Source organism: Microcebus murinus, chromosome 13 (genome assembly GCF_040939455.1).
Source record: "Microcebus murinus isolate Inina chromosome 13, M.murinus_Inina_mat1.0, whole genome shotgun sequence".
Taxonomy (NCBI): Eukaryota; Metazoa; Chordata; class Mammalia; order Primates; family Cheirogaleidae; genus Microcebus; species Microcebus murinus.
The window spans coordinates 41,502,894-41,526,558 of record NC_134116.1 but is presented as its reverse complement, the minus strand read 5'-3'; the positions used below and the strand labels follow the sequence as shown (position 1 = coordinate 41,526,558).

The window sequence follows — 23,665 nt, the reverse complement described above, 5'->3', positions numbered from 1 at the left end:
CAATGGCTCGAAGTGGTTACTTTATTAAAAGAGAATGATAGGTCTTTTACCTCTTTCAGGAAAAAAATTAAAATTTCAAAATTTTAGATTTTATCTATTAAATTCATTTTAGGCCTTGGTTGAATGCTTCCAGTAGTGTGCATGTGAATTCTTATAACTAACAAAACTAAAAATGAGTTCTACTGGAAAAACTCCTAAGTATGACTACCAAAAATATTTTATATAGCATATCAGTTTTTAAATATAGAGATGTATATACATGATAGTCATATTTTGATTTGTTAAAATTATTTCCGTTACACATAATAAAATCTAATGCATAAATATGTCATACATTTTTATAAATAAAATTTGACTTACAATTCCTACCAGCACTGAACAATATCTTGACATCTATAGCTGTTATCAATAAGAATTAAGTAAATATATATTTTATTAGAATTATTTGGTTCTGTGTATCCCACTAGTCTATGAATTATTTAGAAAAGATATCATGTCTTTTACATTTGTTTCTGGCTGCAGCACTTAAGTGTATAAGCTTTGTGAAAATGAATTGGCTACACACATAGATTTAAGAAGAATTAATTACAATAGTTTGCCAAAGTTCATTCTATGAAATATTGTTACTTTTAATTCAATAAAAAGGTTTTATAGTCAGATGCTTTTAGGAAATGCTAGTTCGATAAGTCAAACATGCTTAACTTTAATGCAGGACTTTAATGCTAAATGCTGGAGTCCTTGAAATACCAAACATGGACTTTGAAAATTCAAAAGGGTATGTATTTTAAAATGTATGATGTTCATTTTGTTCTCTCAAACTGTTCATGAGATAATTCTCAGAGCAGTATATCAATAGCAGTCTGGAAGTCACATTGGAGGAGTGTTCATCCATGGTTTCTCCATTCTTACACTGCGAGGGACAAGTTTATAACAATTGTAGTGTTTCAGGAAAAATGAGCAGGTGAAAAATATTTAAGTGAAAGAAATGAGAATAACAATTCTGAGGTTTTATTAAAATTTCATTATTTTAATACTTCCAAAAATTTATTCGTGGAGATACTTTTATATTTTGTATTTATTAGCTTAACCCTATGGAAATGTAGACCACCAGATAGTGCTATACAGAGGGGGAAGAGAAAACCACAGTAGGGAAGATTTTACCATTAAAAATAAGCACAAAAAAGAAAAAGAAAAAGTTTTAATATTGTATATTTATATATTTATTACACTGCTAACTCATTTTATTCAGAAATCATAAATGCCAATATTATAAAACAATACTCATTATTTTCAAGTCTCCTATAAATCAAAACAATCATTATTGACATTAAATATTGTTAAAATTGCAAGGCATACTTCTTCCCTAATATTTCATGCTTAAGCCCTGCAAGTGTAAAAATATAAATATCTGCAGCTCTGGAATGATGACATAAAATTTGACCTCTTTGTTGACTATAAATTTTTAACATTAAGGAAATAATTAGAAAGGTTTTGGCATTTCCTTTGTTTTATAAAAATAATATGCAAAGGAGTCTACTGGGTTGTGAAAATTTACAGCTTTTCTATTTGAATTGCTGGATTTAAATAAATGCCTATGTTCCAATTTTTTCACAAAGAACTAGATTCACACATCGATGTACTAGTCAAAACTAGGCAACTAAAAACTGCTTGTGAGATCCAAGTGGGCACCTACCCACGAAACTAAATTTTTATACATCATTTAGAAAATTGTTTCTATGTGGTTTACCAGAAATAGAAAACAAAAATTTAGTTATATTGAAACTTAAGTATACAAACATTCTAGAAAATTCATCAAATCATCATCTATGTTGATTTATAACTATTCAAGCATTAATATTCATAACATTTTCACTGTTTAGATAAATGTTATCACTATTTTTGGAATTAGTCAGTTGAGACTCTTGTGGTGGATGTAAAATTATGAGATGAGAGATTATAGAATATAAGCTAAATACTATTCCCAGCTCTTAATCAAAGTGAGGTTTGCTGTTTTGTTTAACATGACAGCTCATATTCTTTAGTGTCTTTATACCTCTTTTGGATGGAAGGCCAGTTGGTGTTGATAACTAATCCTATGCCCTTGATTTGGACCTGACAAGGGTGTCTTGTTGACAGCCAGTGAAGGGGTTTCTATCTAGTTTGAACCTAAATCAGTTCACAGCAACAGGGCCACCTGCCTTTCTGTGTTATATTAGTAGGCATAAAAAGGAGCAGTAAGTCGCTGGTTGAATTTTGCCTGTATTTTAAAATCTCATTGCAAGATTATAATAAAATATCTATAAATAATGGAACGATATGGACAAAAAGTTTATTCTAGTCACATTTTGACTCTATTGCTGGTAACTATTGGAAAGTTATTGCAAATATGCTATATACCTCAATGGGTTCTCATCCAGGAAAGATATGAAGAATTATAAGATATTATTATTCCAAAGGATACACAATAAACATATGACTTCCATTCCATTAACATTTTTTCTTTTTATCTATCACATTTACTTTACTCTTTTCATTAAAGGAGACTTCAACACATTAATCAGGAAGAGTCCTGAATTCTTAGGGACATATAAGTTTATTAGCTATATTATATAATTAATAAACTCTTTAAATTAAAGTATCTTTTGCAATTTATATAAATATTCTTCATTCTAATAATTTAAGAAGATTAATTAGAATCTACATACTAAAACAATGGGCATTTTTATCCTTTGCAATATATCTATGCCACTTAAGTGCCTACCACAAAAGGGTTAATTTTAATTGCATAAATTTAAAGGCAGATGTAGGCAGGCAAACTTCAAAATATTATCTCAAAAGTGTGCCTGAATTCAAAACAGGAGAAGTTATTGCATTCATTCAAATTAGCTTTGTGAGCTTTTGCCTTTATTTGTGACTGAACTGCTCTTTTCAAATTGGTTTCTGTATTAACATAGTATGCTACATCACCAAATGTTTGATTCAGAGGCTTTTTAATCTGTTTTACTATGATCAGAGAACATAAACTTTCATCTGATTCAGTCTTCTAGAGTGTTTTTACAAATCTATAATTTTACATAAAACGTGTATTTCTGAGTTCCCTTAGAGAACAAAGATGGTACTCCTGGGCTTATGGTTCTACTTGGGCACCAGTTAGTTGGACCCTAGTACTAACTATTGGGTTTAGAAGAGGAATGTACTTTCCATTTCTGTTTGCTTACATATAATCATTTCTCATTTGTGAAACATCTCTCCATTCCTACCCCTTTAACTAAGGGATGAGGTCTAGACTGTGAAATTTCATATAACTTTGCTGGAAAAATTTATTAAAACCAGTCTAAAGATTATGATAACTTGAAACAAGACAGAACTAAAACTATATCAACCAGTATAAGCCATTTTAAAAAGACAGAAATCATTAATATAATATTTTATCATAGAAATAAAATGATTAGTTCTTAATTCTGTTAAGATGACTTCATAAGCCTTCATAAGTAAATGTAAAACCATAGTGTGGAATCAAAGTTTAGCATAGCATACCTGAATATGTCTGGGAATAATTTATGGTCTAAAATCTCCCCATCCAGCACTCTTTCTCCCAGGGAGAAATAAATAAAGAATGAGAGTCAGATCCAATAATTTGTAGCCATCATTCATCGTTTTATAGGTGTAATTAGTAAGCTTAAGTGGAACTATGTTTGGAGATTTACTATCTCTGGAGTGTGATTATATATGAATTAGAAGAGTCTACAGTTACTCTATACTACATGAAAATACAAATCATATTAAGAGAAATTTGCCAAAATATAATAAAAAATTAAGATGATCTAACACTTCCACCTTAAATTTGAGTAAAAAATAACTAGTTGATCTTTTATTTAATTTTGAAAGAGATGAATAATCAAATATAATACTTGGCTGCAAATAAATTTCCTTAAGCTATATTGTTGACTTAACTATTGAAATTCACACTCTGTCACGAATTCTTTAAATGCTCTGGAAAATCTGAATATAATTTTCATTTTCCAGCTCAATCATGCCTAAAAGAAAAAATATGTGTCTGTCACATACAAAAAAAATAAAAATAAAAATCATTGCCCTAAGAGAATTTTTAAAAAATTCAAGATATATTTAACTTTTACCAAAAATAAATACTATTGCAATCATTATTACATTAAATTTGTGCATAATTGTAAAAACTGCAATTCTATTAACTCTTGGCTTCTACCAGTCACTGTTCTAACTTCTTATGTATATTAATTCACTTAAACCTCATAACAACTCCATAAGTGTGATGTTATTCTCAATATTTGTGTTTTCCAGATTAAGAACTGCCCCAAAATAAAAGAGTTTAAATTACACACTCCGTATTATAGAGATAACAGTAGCACAGGAATTTGAACCCAGGAATTCCAAATCCAGAATCCAAATACATATATGTGTACATGAATCATGGACACATTATTTGTGTATGTTTATGTGTTTATACTTATTGAAAAAAGTAGCTACCTTTGCCATTTTTGACAGGATAAAAATATCAGTATTAGGGCAGGTCTTGGCAGTTAAAGTGAGTTACCAAGGTCACAATAGTAATGAATCGTAGTGTTGGGACCAGACTATCACTCTCAGTTCAAGACTGCTTTCCTAAGCACTAAATGTATTAAGGTTAATTTTAATCCTTTTGAAATCTGTTATTTAAGTAAATTATCAATATTAATTCAAACAAAATCTGTATTGGCATTTACTGTATAACTGATGTATCAATTATATCTATAAACTAGTGGAGTTTTTTATTTTAGAGAAAACTAAACTTTGTTTTATTTGAGAGAAAACTTCTTGAGAAAAATACAAAGCAAGAATGGTTGCAGGGTCAGGAAATAACCTTTAGCAACTGAAAATGCCTTTCCTAAAGACGAATCCTACAGGAAACCCAAAGTCAATTTAATTGATTTTATCACATTACTAAACTTCACATATGAAGACTAGATATTTAAATTTTGAATCTTAATTCATATAAATTTATGCCACCCTCTTTATCTAGTTTAACACTGAGTCACTCATGACACTTCATAAATTGTGGTGAAATGAAAAGACTGCTGTCATGTAGGAAGCAAGTCATGTGGAGACAAGAGGACTCAGAGGCCCTGAGGTCACAGTTTGAGTTCAAGCAATTTCTGTCTATGTGCCTCAGTTTCCTCAAATACAAAATGGGCTTGCCCTGATGATCAATAAAAATGATGTATGTAAAAAATATGCGCAAATCCTAAATTGCTTTGGAAATGTTAGATACTGTTCTTTTCTGTAATATCCTGAAACACTGCTGTGTCAAAAAAACAAAAACGAAGGACTGAAACCCAGTAACAGATCACCCATTTCCCAGCCCTTATGTATTTTTAAATTTCAGGCTCTCTCCTCACATTCTTCTTCAGTTCCCTTGCATATATTCTATTTGGCACTTGATAAGATTTTGGGTTTCATCCCTTCCAAGTCACGTCTCTTGGTTTTCACTATGATCTCTTATTTTATGAGAGGAGAAACTTCTGCTGCAGATCTCTAGCAGACAGGTTTAGAATAAAGTTGAAACTGTGTAGCTTCTGCAAGGAAACATTGTCAGTCAATCTAGCAGTTGTTAATAATAACAAATGGATTTTTATAGAGTAATTTCTTCGAACCAGCTAAAATATTTTCAACCAATGAACCATTTCCCAAACAATTAAACATTCTGATTTTTCTCATCCATACCCTCTAATTGCCCAGTATTTCAGCCATAAAAATAACATTGCCTTTAAAAAAATGATCAGGCCTTTGTAAATCTGAATTTTACAACTAAATATCTATATTTATTTACCAAATACTTTGCTACCTTTGAGAAAGTGAAATTGAACTTCCTTTTTTAAGTGTTGCTGTTGTTAAAATGATATTGAATACTAAATAATGTGTTTGTTTTTCAGCTGTTGTAAGTCTAAAGAGATTTTTTTGAATACTTCAATTATAAAAACATTTAAAACATACAAAGTTGTGCGATTTTTATTTTAATGAAGATGAGAAGTTCATTAAAGAAGATAAATATTTCATTAGATCTTAAATAAAACAAAGAGATTTTTTGGCTTCTCTCAGCACAAAATTCCTTTGAAAGATTAATTAATACATGCAAATTATGCAAATTAGACCCATGCAAATATTTTATGAAGACAATTAAGGGAACCATTAATTACTGCTTTTTTTGCTTCAGTGAGATTCATTCATTTAATTTTAATTTCACTTTAACTGTTTTGATGTATAATCTTGCAGCTAAGAACTTTATCTTTCCTGGCGGGTCACTTAAACTTATAAATTTCATCAAGTGAGCACACAGAAATCTGTAAAGATATTCTCAAGACTATGTTTAGTATCAAGAGAAATTTCTGACACAATGCACTCCCAGAAATAGGGAAACTGGAAGGGAATATGAGCTCATTCTTGGACAAGGTTCAACTGCTGGAAAAGCAATTAATTTGCTTTGGCTGTGCTAATATAGGGGAATTAGAAAGTGTGACACAAGACAAATAGAAATAATTAGTTCTCCAAAATGATGTTCTCATTAATATGGTTCGAACAGTAGAAATAAAAAAAACATTATTGTGGCATGTCTGCATTCTGTCCCTAACCATGGGAGGTGGAATAATGCACCATAAGCGTTTTTATATTTATAGTCTAAATGATGATGTTTTATTTTTTCATAGAAAACAATTTATATCAAAGAGTGTTATATAACTAGAATGTCTAAACATATACATGCCATCAAAATTAATAACATACTTTCCATAACCATGTGTTTATATACCAAGTTTTTATTTTGCTCATACAAATCCTGTATTTGTATGAATAGATTTGAAAATATTTTCAGATTATTCTCACGATTCTTGAAGTATAACATTTCTCAGAAAAATTTTTTTTTTAATTGTGTTTATGCTCCATTAAAAAAGGCACTCTTTTTCTTAAAGCTTCTCTTAAATGTCAAGGCTACTTTTACTGTCTAAGAGAGATACAAAAAGAGGAAGCAGGCTTTGTGACTATGAAATACTAGAGTTAGTTCTAGCCTATATTACTAAATGATCTTCAGCTTTGGTAGTCATCATACATATTTTCTACTCTTACAATCTTCAATGAGCAAGTTAATTGGATGTAATGAGCATCAATTTTCCCCTTGATAATAAAGGTAAAAACTCAAAGAAAAAGGCTATTATAAATAAATTTTCCTTAAATCTGAATATAATATTATATTATCTAAAAAATAAGAAATTAATCCTTTGAATATTATGAAAAAATTCCTAATTTACTTAGTATCCATAATATAATAATAAAAGGTATCTTCAAAAAAATATATATATATAATACTAAAACCACAGAGGCTTATTTTTGTACCTATTCTCTGACACTTCCCTCAACTCTGCAGCCAATCATTGTTACTATGATACCATAAAAAGATGTAAGTGTTAAAATTAAATTGCCTTTCTTACAAAGGTACTCTCATTTTATTCTTTCTTAAATTTCTAAATTCAAATTTCTTTTGCATAGTATATACCATCTACCTAGATGTATGTTATACCTTTTAAATTAGGATCATCTGTGATTTTAACCGATACACTCTGTTTAACCACTCTTTCACGTCACTAATGATGATGTTAAATCAAAATGGATCTAAAATTGTTCTTTAGGGCCCTCTGCTTTCCCAATTTTCATATGTTATTCTTCTTTGACTATAGGTCTTCAGACAATATTCAAGACTAACAGTATTCAAGACCACAAACATGTTCATGAGCAAGCCAAATTAATTCATTTTTTCCATTTTATCTATCCTAATAAAACAGTATTATATATCCTATTAACAATGCTCTGTTTCAACACTTAATAGCAATTTAGCTGCAGTGTCCACTTTTCTCTCTTTAAATTTCCAATTCCAATCCATTATCCCTGATATTCCTAGATAAAAGTAATTTCTATATCTTCTAAAATTCCATAGTGACAACCCCTCATTATATTATTTTTACTAGAAAAAATGATGTCAAATATATTACAAACTAAGCCAAATCACTTTCCCTCATCAAAATATCATTACAAATCCTCATGAAATATCACAACACAACACAGACATATTATAACATTGGTGCTTTTTCACCCTCATAAAAATCAGGAGTTTAGGACATTAGCTCTACGGAAATAATACACTAAAATAATTCTATGTGATCAATAATTATAGCGAGTTACATTTTTTTTTTTACTATTTTGAGCAGCTTCAGACTTAACAATGCCCACTATTTCTATTTCATGTATAATTAGTTTAAATTATATTTTATTTTTTTAATTTTTATTTCAGCATATTACGGGGATACAAATGTTTAGGTTACGTATAGTTTAAAGTATATAAGAGATGTGCACCATCTGGGGGATGGTCATGATGGAGACTCAGACTTTTGGGGGGAGGGGGAGAATGGGCATTTATTGAAACCTTAAAATCTGTACCCCCATAATATGCCAAAATAAAAAAAAAAAAAAAAAAAAAGTATATAAGAAGCCATTCCAACAAAATCCAACAAAAGGCCCTCAGCATTTGGAATTTAAACATATCCACTTACACTCAAAAACAAGATTTACTTTTTTGTGTATTTTTAAAAGAATAAAAATGTTTATACTAAAATTACAAGAAAATATATTCTAAAATTTTATAAAATATTAAAATTTATAAATATCCCTGATACTTCCTATTTAACATTAATAACTGATTGTCTAGTTAAATGAGTAGTTAACAATGACCTATGATAACTACAGAACAATAGCTTGTTTATTGGTTACTGCCTACAATCAATATCACCTTTTGTGCAATTTAATCAAGGCTGTCTTAAATTGATTAGCTGCATTGAAATGCTGCCAAACACCAGAAACCAGTGCCAAGGGAGTAGAAGCAAATTTATTATTGTTTTGTTTAGCTCATAGTAATATAATTTTAATATTTATATTTTAAGATTGAGAATAATATTTTAAAGTAATCCTTGTAGTAAGTACTTATTTCTAAGTGACTAAATAGTCAATGTCCAAAGTTGGTAGCCCAGAAACTAGTTTTAAGTCTTGATATTTTGTTGGTTTGTTTTGTTTTTAAGAAAATCTCCCCTTCTCACTTCCCTCCTTTTATTAATAATCCAAATAAAGGCATTTTTAAATATGGAAAACTTGGTTCAATTAACACTAAAAAGTTCTTGTAAATCTCCACAAACACTTTACTATGGGATTAACTCAGAATTGTATTATAAATACAGACCAATTTTCCAAAATAGGAAATATAAATTATATATTAGAGCAATAATAGCTTTAGCATTTACCAGTTTCCATACCCTGTAGTAAATATGTTGCCTCATAATAATAAAATTTAATATTAACAGCTAAACATAACTGTATACATACTTTTGCTCAGAATGTGCTAAGTGCTTTACATGGATTATTGTATTTAATAAGACAATAACAAGAATAATACAATAACAACAACTCTCTGAGTTTAAGCTATTGCTAAAAGGAAAAAAAAAATGGGGCAGAGATTACAGTCTAGACCTAACTTCTAGCATTTCTTAACTTCTAGATTCTGTAGAGGTGCCCAAAGAACTTTGCTCCCACACTAAACTGAAAGCTCTGTTTTTAAGTAGTAGAAATAGAATTCTGAATAAAGCAATTGAATGACAAAGGAATCTAAATGATACTTTCATAAAGATCTTAAAAGTGGTAAGTGTAAGTAAAGTTCAGTTTGGTACCATTAAAACAGCGATCCCTGACCTGTTTTTTTGGCCCAGGGCCCTGTTTCATGGAAGACAAGAAGACAATTTTTCCACAGACAAGGGTGGGGCATGGGAAGGTGTTTGTAGGCAGAGCTCAGGCAGTGATGCGGGGGATGGGGAGCAGCTGCAAATACAGATGAAGCTTCTCTCAGCTCACCTGCTGCTCACCTCCTGCTGTGTGCTCAGTTCCTAACAGGCAGGAGGACAGCAGCCTCAAAATATGAAAGTCTTGGGATACCATTTAGCAACTTGTTTTTAAATACATACTTCAAAAGAAACAAAGAGGGTCTCCAAGTCATATACTAAATCAAAATTGGATTTGTTTATGACATTTTAACTTTTTATGTTTGTTATATGCTAATTGTAGAGATACAGATGACTCTTTCTCTAAATATGATTAATTTCTTAATTTTTATTTTATTTATTTTCTTTATACATTTATATTTATTTTAATTTATATTCTTTATTTTCTTTGCTTAGAGTAAGGTTTTCTCTGGTCTGTCTGGAAGTGTCTATAAATATAATATAAGCATAATGGCTGATATAAAAGTATAGAGCAGGAAAGGAGACAGTTTTCCAATTGTTTATCATTCCCTGGAGTAGACTGTTTTGGACTTTTTCAGTCATTAACATACAATGTGCTAACTATCCAAACTATCCAAAATTAGTAATATGGTTAGCCTATAAGAGAGACATATAAGTACAGGCAACAAGGAATGGTGGAGAAAACAAGGGCTTTGGAATTATGAATCTATATTCAAATTCCAGCAACCCCAACAACTAACAGTATGTCTGTGAGAAAGTTAAATAGCCACTCAAAGCTCAGGTTACTTCACCTTAAAATTATAATATAAAGAAAAGGCTCAGTTTCAGTTCTCAATCCACCTGCACACGAATGTTTATAACAGCACAATTCACAATTACAAAGTTGTGGAAAGAACTCAAGTGTCCATCCATTTATGAGTAGATTAATAAAATGTGGTATATGTATACCGTGGAGTACTATTCATTTTTAAGAAACAATGGTGATATAACACCTCTTGCATATTCCTGGATACAGCTGGAACCCATTCTCCTAAGTGAAGTATCTCAAGAATGGAAAAACCAGCACCACATGTACTCACCAGCAAATTGGTATTAATGGATCAACACCTAAGTGGACATATAGGAGTAACATTTATCAAGTGTCCTGCAGGTGGGAGGGGGGAGGAGGGAATGGGTATATACAACCACAATGAGTAAGATGTGCAACATTTGAGGGATGGACACACTTGAAGCTCTTACTCAAGGGGGGAGGGGGCATGGGCAATATATGTAACCTTAACACTTGTACCCCCATAATATGCTAAAATAAAAAAAAATTAAAAAAGAAACAATGGTGATATAGCACCTCTTGTATATTCCTGGATAGAGTGGAACCCATTCTACTAAGTGAAGTATCTTAAGATGGAAAAACAAGCACCACATGTACTCACCAGCAAATTGGTATTAACAGATCAACACCTAAGTGGACATATAGGAATAACATTTATCGGGTGTCGGGCAGTTGGGAGGGGGGAGGGGGGACGGGTATATACAAACATAATGAGTGAGATGTGCAACGTCTGAAGGATGGTAACGACTGAAGCTCTGACTCGAGGGGGGAGGGAGGCATGGGCAATATACGTAACCTTAACATTTGTAACCCTATAATATGCTGCAATAAAAAATAAAAACAATTTTAAAAAATAAAAATAAAAAAAGAAAGAGACAAAAAAAGGTAAATACTTCCACCCATTATTAACATACCTAAATCTAAATGAAAAAATGTATTATTAGGAAATTAAGTGGTAGAACATTTGATTTAATAATAAAGCTTGATCAAAGATATAAATCCCCTTCATAAGAATGACATGAAGTATGATGCTTTAAGCTATAAGTTATTAAAGAAATAATAATTGTAATCATATATTTTAAAGGAGCAAAGAGGGCATAATTTAACAATCCTAATTTAAAAGCAATCAGGAAGAACATAAGGCAATGTGGAAATCAACTTCACTATATTATGGTCCCCAACTCCAAAAAACTCTTGGTGTTACTTTTAACAAGTCATTTACCCTCACTGACGCTCTATTTCCTCTTTTGCATAATAAAGAGATTTAATATATCTTAAAGTCATTTCCCAATGGTAAGGCAGTAACAACCTAAAACCGTGCTTGGCATAGCATCAACACTGAATAAATATTTGTTAAATAATGGATAATTTTAAAATTCAGCATGTATCTCCAAATATCTACAAAGCAGAAAGAGGATATTTTTAAATTGTAAAAAAGAAGATTGTTAATGTGAAGGCAAGTCTTTTATGTCTTTTTATTGGAAGAATATTTGCTTTTCTATGATCTGAGATCAGTCAAAAAAGAATAAAAAGCCAAAGAGTTTTGATTGTGGCCATTGGATGTAAATAAAAGAGATGTACTTGCAAGTGAAGTCAAGATTTTGCAAGCAGAACTTGCAGATATTCTAAGATGTCAGAGGAACTATAGTCCATGTCCCCATTTGATTTTTTTGTTGTTTGTTTGTTTAAGAGGGCAAGATTTTACTTAAAAAGTAAAAACAAAAACTACCATTTGAAAATGAACTTTCAAAACTTTTAAGAAATTTTACAAAAGACATAGATGGAACAGCAATATCCATGATTTGTCCATATTATAATTCATATCTGTATATTGATCACCTAAACAATTTTACCATTTGCAATTATAACAAGTAAACCAGAAAAGAAGCACAAGGTTAATGTGTATTAAACAAAAGAAGAAAGTGCTGGTTAGGAAATGTGATTATGGTATGTTAAATTAAATATGAATTTTAAATGGAAAGTTGGATGTGAGTGTTTACAGAATCCAAATCTTAGGTCAAACATGCAAAGAAGAAAACAAAATCAGAAAGACACATAAACATATACTGTTAATTCAGCTATAGATATGGACATTGATTATGACAGAATTTGTAATTCTGACTTGCCTTGACAAAATAATGTCACCCTTTATTTCCTCCTGTCAGTCTCTCCAACCAAAGTCTGAGAAATGTCAGAACAATAAGGATCTTCATAGCTACAAGATCTAATATACGTCCTAATTCATCAATGGCTGATTCATTCCTCCAGGGAATACATGGTGGCACCACTATGTGCCAGACACTATGCCAGACAATAGGGCACAGTAGTGAACCAACAGGCATGGTTCATGCTCTGTTCTATGCAGAGAAGAGAAGGCATTGGACAAGGAACTATTGACATATATATATATATATATATATATATACACAGTATGTTCCTGTGGAGAAATAAAAGGTGTGACAAGAATCTCTAAGAGGCCAAACTAGTTGGGGGTGAGGGAGGTGCCAGAGGGGCAGACTGAGGGGTCTGGGAAGTGTTCCTCAAGGTAGTAACTTCTAAGCTGTGACTTAAAGAGTAGGTCAGAAAAGGCAAGGATGAGAGAAACATGTCCCTGGTAGGTGAGGACAGAAGTAAAACTTTGAGGAAAACAAGAACAAAAAGCTTCCAGTGTGATGTGAGCACAGAGATTGCAGGGAAAGAGTTGTGATTGGATGTGAGGGAGTGAGGAGGCAATTGCCAAGCTACACTCTTCCTTCATTACATAGGAAGGGGATACTGGATTGGATGAATGAGGGTAGCACAGGGAAAGGACACTGGAGGAAGACAGATTTGTAAACAAGAAGAGGAATCTTTAGAGTTTGTGCATTGAACTTTAAGGGCTCTGTGAGACAATCAAATAAAAAGTTGGGCATTATTATCTGCAGCTCCTGAGAGGTGTCTGAATGGGTCAGAGACATATCTTTACAAATATTGAAAATATATAAGTTAAAGAAACCATTTAAGTAAATGCCATTGCCTAAGGAGAGAGAATGCAATAAGACTAGGACTTAACTGAAGAAAGCCATCACATAATAGATTTGGCTACATAAACATAAAGTCTGTGTGTGTGTGTGTGTGTGTGTGTGTGTGTGTGTGCGTGCACGCATGTGCAGCTTTATATGTGTAGAGGGGTTTTGAGGGATATTTATTGACTAGCCCACAAAATTCCTCAATGAGTGTTTATACAAACTCTGTTTACTCTATATATTCAAAAAATCTTACAGAAAGCTTCAAAGCTGAATAAAATTTTCAAAGTTCAAAACAAATCATGATGTATAAATCTGTAAGACTTAAGGCATAAGAGAGTTAATGGCCATATAATTCAATTCCTGAAATAAGGTTTTTTTAAAAAAAATATCTGGATGTTTATTCTCTATACATAGTATCTCCTCCAAACTCATGAATTTTGGGATAGTTAGTAGAAATATCAGCAATGAACAATTTATTCCTGTATATCATGAACTGATCTACCTTATCAAGAAACGTTAATTATTTAGGGGCCCTTTCTTCAGAAATATTTTCTAAACTGCTTTCTGGTTTCCTCTTTCCCACCTCTGTAGTATTATGAAATTGGTGATACAAAATGCCAATGAGGCAATATTTAGTTTAACCTAAGGTGCTTATTTAGGGGTAATTACTTGGCACTTAAGCCATATTTAAGTGCCCAACTTCTAGGTGACTAACTCTCAGGCCATGTGTGGCATTTATTTATTGCCGCAATGTTATAAAGTAAATAAATAAATAAATAAACAACATGCATAAAAAATTGTGAGCTTATTTTGTCTTTTTCAATAAGTTGAGTTTATTTTGGAAGAGAAAATAATTTCAATTATGGCTGGCTTAGGAGCAAGAATGCCATACACCTGGGCTTGGGGACAATGGGAGAGACAGAGCCAGGGAAACAAGAAGCTCTGTGTGTTTGTCATTCTTGAATTGTGAAGCAGCAGGTGCTCACAGCTCCTCAAATGCATGACATAGACCATTTCACAAATTAGTAATGAGTTCTGGTTCTTTCTTTTTTGCCTTTCCCATTCTTATGTTTAGACAACATTTAATTAAGTACAGTCTTCCTTTGATTTCTTCTGTTCACAGTTGATTGTGTTCTGTTAGCTTCTAAATGTATTAATTTAGTCTAAGTTTGTAAAAAATAATTCAAAGGGCTAAATAAGTTAATTTAATGGGGTTAGAGTAGCAAAAGATGATCTCTTTGCTCTGTTTTAAAAGTCTTGAAATAGCCCAACTGCTGGTGAAATACCTTCTTAACTACTAAAAAGAAAACATTTATCCACAGTGTGTTTTTTTAATTATGTTGGGGGACAACCCATATTGTCTAATATATATCACAAATATGAGTAAAGTCCTTTATTGAAAACTGTGCATTTTATAATACAATTGACTGGCTGAATGAATGGATGAAGTGAATACAGATTTCAAATTACAAATTAAAGCAAAAAATAATTTATATTTTGTTGGGGGCTGATTAAAAAAAATCAGCCCCCAACAATATTTTGCTTTAAATTATTACATTTAACTGTTGTGTAAATGTTTTGTTTTCCTAATCATGAAGTTTTCTGGGTGGGTTTACTGTGTTCCTCAATTGATAGCACTCTAGACACCAAAAGGAAGGCACTTCGTGATTAAAACTTTCATCCAGAATAAGCAAATCACAACAATAGAAATTGAGAGCTGTCAGTATTTCAACCTCATACAGCAAGGCCTTAGCCATATTAAAGTTTATATTTGAATACATGTGAGTTTTAAAGCTTCAAATAAAAATAACCATAACTTTATTAATGACCAAATGTTGCTGATAGCAAACTCATGGCATATATATTATGTCAATTATAAAAAAGTTTAATAATTGTTTAATCACTTCTTAATATTAACAATAAATCTCTCATTTACATATAGGACTATATTGACTATAGTTTTCTAGATTGAGTTGGGATTACCTTGAAGATTCTGTGTATACCAGATAATTTATATATCACACCTACCTAGGGGCTCGTGTGATTTCTTAGAACATTTCAACTTTATCTAAGTTAGTGCATGAGTAGTCCCAGAATATACGAAAAGGCACCGACTTTTACATTTGCCTTATTGAGGCTATCGTTCCTGATAAAGTGGACTGTTTTTTGTTAACAGTAATTTGTTAACATCTGTATATAATTCTTGTAAGATGCAATAGAATTCTTATAATTTTGGTGATATACATGCAAACACACCCATATTTAATTGTGCTGAAATCCATAATGTTCTAAAAATTAAGATCTTTTCTCCATCTACAATTGCATTAATCTTGTATAACCAAAGAGATGTCTCATATTAACATATGGTTCAAGCCTTAGGGTTTAAAAACTAATTATAATGGCCTCAGGTAAAATAAATATACACAAAAAAATGTAACATTCTTTCCCCAGGAATGTTACTTCAAGTTCCTGATCCTCACTTATTGTACATATGATGCTTTACAAAAGTATATTTCCTTTTATACTAAGCCAGAATGACACTTTTGCAGCTGATTAAGTAACACAATTAATGTCATACAATATCCTAAAAATGATTGAGCTTAAAATGCAAAATAAAAGCAATTGGGAGGATTAAGGCAGTTAATCATTTTAGGCTTCCCTTTGAAGAATCATCTTCATTTAACATAGAAAACAAATGCTTTTTTTACTGTTCAGTATTCTTGTTGTTTTGTTGAGTTTGTTGTCTAGAATAGATGTTTGACTATAAATCCTACCTTCTGATTTTATTCTTTCCTAATAGTGTGGTCTTGGCAGCATTCATATTTAGCTCCTCTGAGTGTTTAAAACAACTCCCTTTGGTATTCTAGATATGATTTTGCTCAGCAGATTTGTATTATTAAAACGTATAAAATGGCATACAGAACATTTGGAAAATCCACATAGGAACTAAACAATCCTATTTATTGTTAGCATTCAACTAGTCCATTTTGCATGTACCTTGCAGTAACTCTCATAAAAATGAGTAGTTAGACATTTTTAAATTGTAAGGACTACCTATTTGATTAACCCACAATTTTATTTATGTAGCATAGAACTTATAAACCCTTTCTGCATTAGACCGGGCTTCAAACATTCAATAAAACACATTTACTGTGTCCAAGATTAAATCATACATTGTTTAAAATTAATTATTCCTTTTTAATTGCATTGTATAAACAGAAATGACCTGTTAATTTAAAGAAAATCTATCAGCACAAAATGAATTCACTCATATAAACAAGCAAGATGAACTTGACCTTGTTTGAACTTGTTTTGATGTGGCCCAGATGGTAGGCTACATGCTTGAATAGCAGGCTAAAGCTAAGGAAAAACTCATATAGCAAGATCTAGATTTATAGCCTACTGCAAATTCCTACCTTGTATTGTCCTTTCAGCATCTGTTCTGCCGCCACTGCGGTCAGCTTCTATCTCTGGGGTCAGAGAGTCTAAAAGCACAGAAAGGTAAGAATGACACATATTTCATTTGATTTCTATTGTCCTTTAAAAAAAAAAAGGGCAACCTGTTACCTTGCTGCTGAATTAACATTACAGAAATCTCTGTCATCTTTTAAAGGTTGAACAAAAACCATAACCATAAAATTTGGGGGAAAGATTTGAATAGATAAGTAATGCAACATTATTCATAAAACAGGATAGGGGTAGAAGGCTTTCAGATTAATATTTTATCATGTTTCAGTAGAGATACAATTTGTTAAACAGAGAAGCAATGCTGGGTCCCACATTCTGGAGTTAAGAAATAAAACAGTGGAAGCACCTATGAAACAAGGCATTTCTCCCAATACATGCTTTCCACCATGCCTTCAGTTACAAGCATAGTTGAATGAATCACAAGATGTAAAAATATACAAAACCACAAACACATGTCTAAATTGTCCTTTGAATATTAAAAGTGAAAGTTAGCCATGCATAACTTACCATTCAAGACCCTGAGACTATCTGTTGAAGCTGCCTGTTTTAGCGTCTGTTCTGCTTGCTCACGCCGTTTTGTCTCAAATTCAAGTGCTTCCTGCAATTTTCTCTTTGCCTTCTTCTCCTTCTTTAGCCTCTTTTGAACTATGGCTAGAAAAGAATGTATGTACCTTGTTATTATTTTTTTTTAATTTTTGCAATGCTGCTAATTTACAATTGGTCTATGTTTTTTATATTATTCATTTGGTTTTCCCGTTGGACTGAGTCAACCTACAAAGAGGAAGTTCAAAAAAAACCCACCTTTACCTAAAATAATTCTCAGTAATACATCCAAGGAAGCCAATTTTTTATTTTAGCCTTGAATATTACAAGACTCACTTTAATTGTCATATGTAGAGATGAATTTAATGGGAAACTAATTTTAGTAAATATTTGTATTCACTGCTAAAGGAAACTTGATTAAATGAATTTTGTGGCTTAGTTCTCTGTCCTTGAATCAGAATAGTGCAGAGTCATTTGAACAGGCAAACCTTTGTAAGTGTGCCTCATACCTTCTTAATGGGATACCCATTTTGAGTAGCAAATGGAGCATTTCTACTACAAATGCTTTGGGAAAGAAAGCTAAACCAGCTCTGTTTTAAATAATTCTTTCTTAAAATTTTAGAAGATGCAATAAACATTTTTTACATATTAGGAGCAAAATACTCTTAGTTATTATTAACATATATAAGTAGAAATGTTTTTATTTGGATGAAGTTATTATTTTCTGAGATAATTTCTTCACAGCAAATGTATAACACTATAAAATATTTCAAGAAATGTATTATACTTTCACTCTGCAGAAATTTGGTGGAATATAAAATCTCACTGTTAATAATAATGTGCTATCGGTAACAATAATGTGTTCTTTATGTAAAAAAGTAAATTACAATACGAAAAGTCAATTATGAAATACTTATCTCCTACTGGACAATTTGAATGTTTGCATATAACATATAACCAATCAATGATAGCAAATAAATGTTCTTCCCAAAATGTATTTTAACTATATTTTCAGTACAATAATTGTTTAAACTTTTACTCCATATATATGGCAACTAATCAATATATCTGAAGCATATATGTGTTTTTCTTCAAAATCATTTTTTGATGGTTGATAAACATTGTGGTTGTCAACGTTACAGAATCGGTATGAGAAAATTCTGTTTGTCATAAAAGGTAATCATTCCAAGTTTATTACCTGATTTCTTACTATAGATGAAGAACAATAACACATTTATTTAATGCAATATTTAGCCAAAATGTAAGATAAGGTAATAATGGTCCAAGTAAGTATTTTAGTTTTAATTTCTAATTTTCATGTATCTTGTTTTTATTACTATTATTATTATTTTTAAGATGGCAGCCAATTAACATGTTAAGTTTATTGTTGCTATATCATTTATTCTTTAAAAATTTGTTTTTAAACAAAATGCACTTTGGCTACAATTTTATAAGAAAAGTAATTAAAACTGATTTCAAATAAATGCTAATTTACTTTAATAGTGTGAAAATCACATGCTTACTTTAACAAAGTTACTTGCTTTCTATTCCCATTCCAAAGGTGATTATTTATAAGTTCTTTGAAAAGAAACAATAATTTCTGAAATATTTCAATTTTACACTCTTGTGGCTCTAAGGGTTCAATACCTGGTGCATTGCCATTGACCTCTCAACTGGTTCTTCCTATGTGATTGAACCAAATGGGATTGCTATGTTCTCTCTTCAGAGTAATACACTGCTTCAATAGACACATTCACAATATGTAAGTATTGATAATTATTACCTTTATTTTGCTGTTCATAATTAATTAAATGGGAAATTCGTGGTGTGATCTGTGAAAGTTTTGCCCTCTAGTGGTTAAATAAAACAGAATGTAAATCTTCCCAGAAGTTTGAACCAAAAAAATTCTCAAGGTCTCTCAAGTCACCAAAGGGTTACTTTAGGAAATCAAGGGCTTGCCTTTATGTCTTTTAAAAGAGACTTAAACAAAATGAAGTAAGAAAAAAATATCAAGACATGGCTATCTCATGGAAGACGGTTTCACAAATTGAACTCTTCGACCAAACTTCCTTATTCACGTGGAACACATCCATTATCAATGTTTGCCTTGTTTTCAGTATTTGTTAACAACTAAATCTATGTGAAGTCACATCATTTTTAGAACTGCGATATACATCTGGGGTGACACCTTCCCAAATTGACCTCATCCCAGGAACTCACTAGCTGTTGCTTCATAATAACTAAAAAAACAACATGATAAACCCTGCTAATTTTAAAAGCAAAACAGAAACAATGCCTTTTTAATGACCATTAAACACATAAAAGGAGAATATTTATATTAAATACTTATTAAATGAGATAAAAAGAGACCCGCCTGCTTTCTAGAATATTTAGGAAAATCTTATAGTTGACGCAAAGGGGGAGTTGGTTATAAAGAAGATGCTCCTCAAATTCATACATAAAATAAACATATAAACATAAATGACTTTCAAAATGATCTATAGATGCATTGTACAGTGTGTTAAAAGAAGCAATTCACATACCAATAATATCATTATTTTTAATCAGTAAGAATTTATATCAGCTTCTGCTCTGTGTACTTGACATTGTTGGATGAAAATAAGACATTCAGAACAAAAATTATACAAACAATTAACTTTGGTCATTTTGTGAGATATTCCTCAGTCTTCAATTTCAGTTGACAAATATGTTACTAAACCTGCTTTGCTTGAATAATCAGTATTTTCTATTTTAGCTTTATAATTTTAACTCTTAAAGTTTTCAAAGGACAATTGTGAATGAACATAAAATTTTCTTCATGGTTGTCATCAGAGATCATTCTTATCTTAAAGGACATGAATTTGTTAAACTCTATGAGCAATAAAAATTATGATTACTAATATAATGGACATATTTCAATTGCCTAAGATGGGAACAAAATCTTCATCTATTATGAAGATTAAGAAATATAATCAGCCCAGAATTCAAATTCTACTCTGAACTTTAGCTACAGATAAATTAACAAACAAAACAAAACAAGACAAACCACAGTTTCAAAGTAAATCACCGAACACAGTATCATTATGTTGAATATTTTGTATGAAGTATTCAGTTTATTTGTAAATACCTCTATTCTTTTGTTCCATAGCCAACTGCTTCTCAAGTGTTTCCCTTAGTTCTCTTTCCCTTAAAAAATCCATCTTCAGCTCTGTTTTTTCCAGTTGGACCTGTTTTTCTTGAGCTCTGGCATTATCTATGGCAACTTTCAAGAGTCCCTGTACAAAGAAGGTATTCAGAATGGTAATATTTTGGTACAAAACACATTTTGTTCATTACTTAAAAGCATTTTTTTAAAAAAATAACCCACTTATCAAATTCTTTAACTCTTATGCATTCACTCTGCACTCACTAGGACAGAGACTACAACCAAAGTACAAAACTTCTAATTCTAATTAAACTACTTTAGGAAGACAAATATTTATGGTATGCAGGTTCAATTGCTTCCAATTAGAATATCTGGAACCAAAGCTAAATAAGGGCCTCACATAAGTGAAACTAAAAAATAAAGACTGAAAAGAAAATTAGGCTGAAATTCTTCCACAAGTAATTATCTGACATGGATTATGCAATTTCCCATGATCACGGCTGTACTCACCTTTCTCTTTGGAGCTCATTCTCCTACTCTCTACCAAGATTACATTAGCCACAATGATCTTCTTTTGGTTCCTCAGCACCAATTTGTTTCTGCCCCAGGGATTTTGCTCTTTCTGTTCCCTCCTGAATGCTTTCCCTCTAGATCTTTACGTGGCTCACACCCTCATTTCATTTCATCTTTACTCAAAGTCACCATTCAAGAGAGGCCTTACCTTACCATCCTATCTGGAATAGCTCTTCAGATGTATCTTGTTACTCTTTCCTTAAAATTCTTCATAGCACTTATCATTATGTAATATTGTCACATATTTATTTGTTTACTGATTTATGCTGCATCACCTTCACTAAGATGTAAGCTTTCTGAGCCAGGACATTTTCTCTTGTTCAGCATTATGTTCCCAGGGCCTAGAGAGTGCTTAGCATATAATAGATTCTAAAATCTCATGAATAGAAATTATAATATGGCCATATTTTTTCTTGAGATGTATAATATATTTAAGGGATCCAAAACTTGGTGGCTTAGGAATGCATTATTTATTTATTTATTTAGACAGAGTCTCACTCTGTTGCTGGGGCTAGAGTGCCATGGCGTCAGTCTAGCTCACAGCAACCTCAAACTCCTGGGCTGAAGCTATCCTACTGCCTCAGCCTCCCGAGTAGCTGGGACTACAGGCATGGGCCACCATGCCTGGCTAACTTTTTTTATATATTTTTAGATGGCCAATTAATTTCTTTCTATTTTTAGTAGAGACGGAGTCTCCCTCTTGCTCAGGCTGGTCTAGAATTCCTGAGTGATCCACCCACCTGGGCCTCCCAGAATGCTAGGATTACAGGCATGAGCCACGGTGCCCAGCCAGGAATGCACTATTTTTTAAGAAGCCATTCAAGATAGTTGTGATAAACTGAGAATAACTTTTAGGAAAATATTTGATACCATAATAATTTAAAAGAGCATATGTTAAAAATAAAGTTTATTTATTCATGCAACCAATTATGAAGATTTTATATATATATATATATATATAATTTGACTTACTGTGTGCTTTAAAAAATTTAGTAGTAGGTATATTTGAGAATGAGATTATGAAAATATGTTAAATATATAAAAAGCATTCTCCATATTTTCTCTAGTTACTGATAAAAATTAGGGCTAAAACTTCTATTCTTTTCATTTCAGCAATACAAAATGCTATTTTAAAGCAGAAGATATTTTGCCATGATCTGTGAATATCAGAGACTGAAATTTTCAATTGAAGTTATAGATGAGATGGAAGTTGATGCCATTCATAGATGTACTCCAGGATGTGACCTCCTCACAAGAAACAACATGAGCATTTTGAATCAGGAATTTCAACTCCAGCTTGACTTGTAAATGCAACAGAGATGTCATCTTACTTTAGCCTACCAATGTAACCTATAGCATTGTCATAAGCCAATTTTATTCTTTTTCAGGCACATATAAATCATATTTGTTATACCTGAACCTGAATTTTCTGGTATAATTCTTGTGATATGAAACAAATTGAAGCAGGATTTCTATGTGACAGTTTGCCCCTCCCCACTCTTTTGTTGTTTAACAATAAAACATAGCTGCTAAGGAAACTGCCATCTTAACTCAATTCTGCAACATTCCTGTGTAGGCTTCTTCTTCATCAGGAACAAATAATTAGTAACAAATGAAAGAGATCATTACATCAAGTGCCCTTTTAGATCACCCCAATTAAAACTTTAGTTTAGCTGTATTTTAATTCTAAGATACCAAATTCTAATTTTCTGCTCTGATTGCTCTTGTTGACTTATCTTTGAAAGATGTACTCTCTGTGCAATGTCTAGAGATTATTTAGCAAGATGCCAATGTTGGCACCACTTAATGTGTTGATTGGTTGTATTATCAGTAGCTGTTTAAAATAAATTACTATTAAACTATTATTGTCCTTGGCTGACAAAACACAATATTTTGGTGTTCTTTAAATATGAAACAATCATTATGAATAAACATGTTGAATAATGTTAAACTGCAATTCTAATTCGTGTAATTTTATATTAATATTCGTTGTAAAGAATGAAGTTGCTGAGAGCATTTATGTTTACTGTTTCCTTTTGTTACAGTTGCTACTAATGTGGCTAATGGTGGTACATTACCTATTCCTGCTGATTATGTCTGAAAAATATTAGCTTTTAGGATCCAGTACTCTCTAGAGACTACTTATAAGCTATATAAAATTAAATTTAATTTTTAGACTTTAAATCAGTGCACATCAGTAGGAGTCCAGTGTGAACAAAAATCTGTACTAGAGCCAAGCTGATGCATATGCAAA

General features: G+C 31.5%; 1 protein-coding gene across 2 annotated transcripts in view; it reads right to left on the bottom strand.

Moving 5' to 3' along the window:
- The window catches only part of DACH1 (dachshund family transcription factor 1), a 408,633-nt gene that overhangs the window by 19,875 nt on the left and 365,093 nt on the right, over window positions 1-23,665 (bottom strand). For both annotated transcript variants that reach the window (XM_020290319.2, XM_076009384.1), the window contains 3 exons: window positions 20,821-20,968; window positions 17,658-17,801; window positions 17,099-17,167 (listed from right to left, as the gene is read on the bottom strand). In XM_020290319.2, the coding sequence (XP_020145908.2) occupies window positions 17,099-17,167; window positions 17,658-17,801; window positions 20,821-20,968 (361 nt within the window). The remainder of the gene's footprint in view (window positions 1-17,098; window positions 17,168-17,657; window positions 17,802-20,820; window positions 20,969-23,665) is intronic.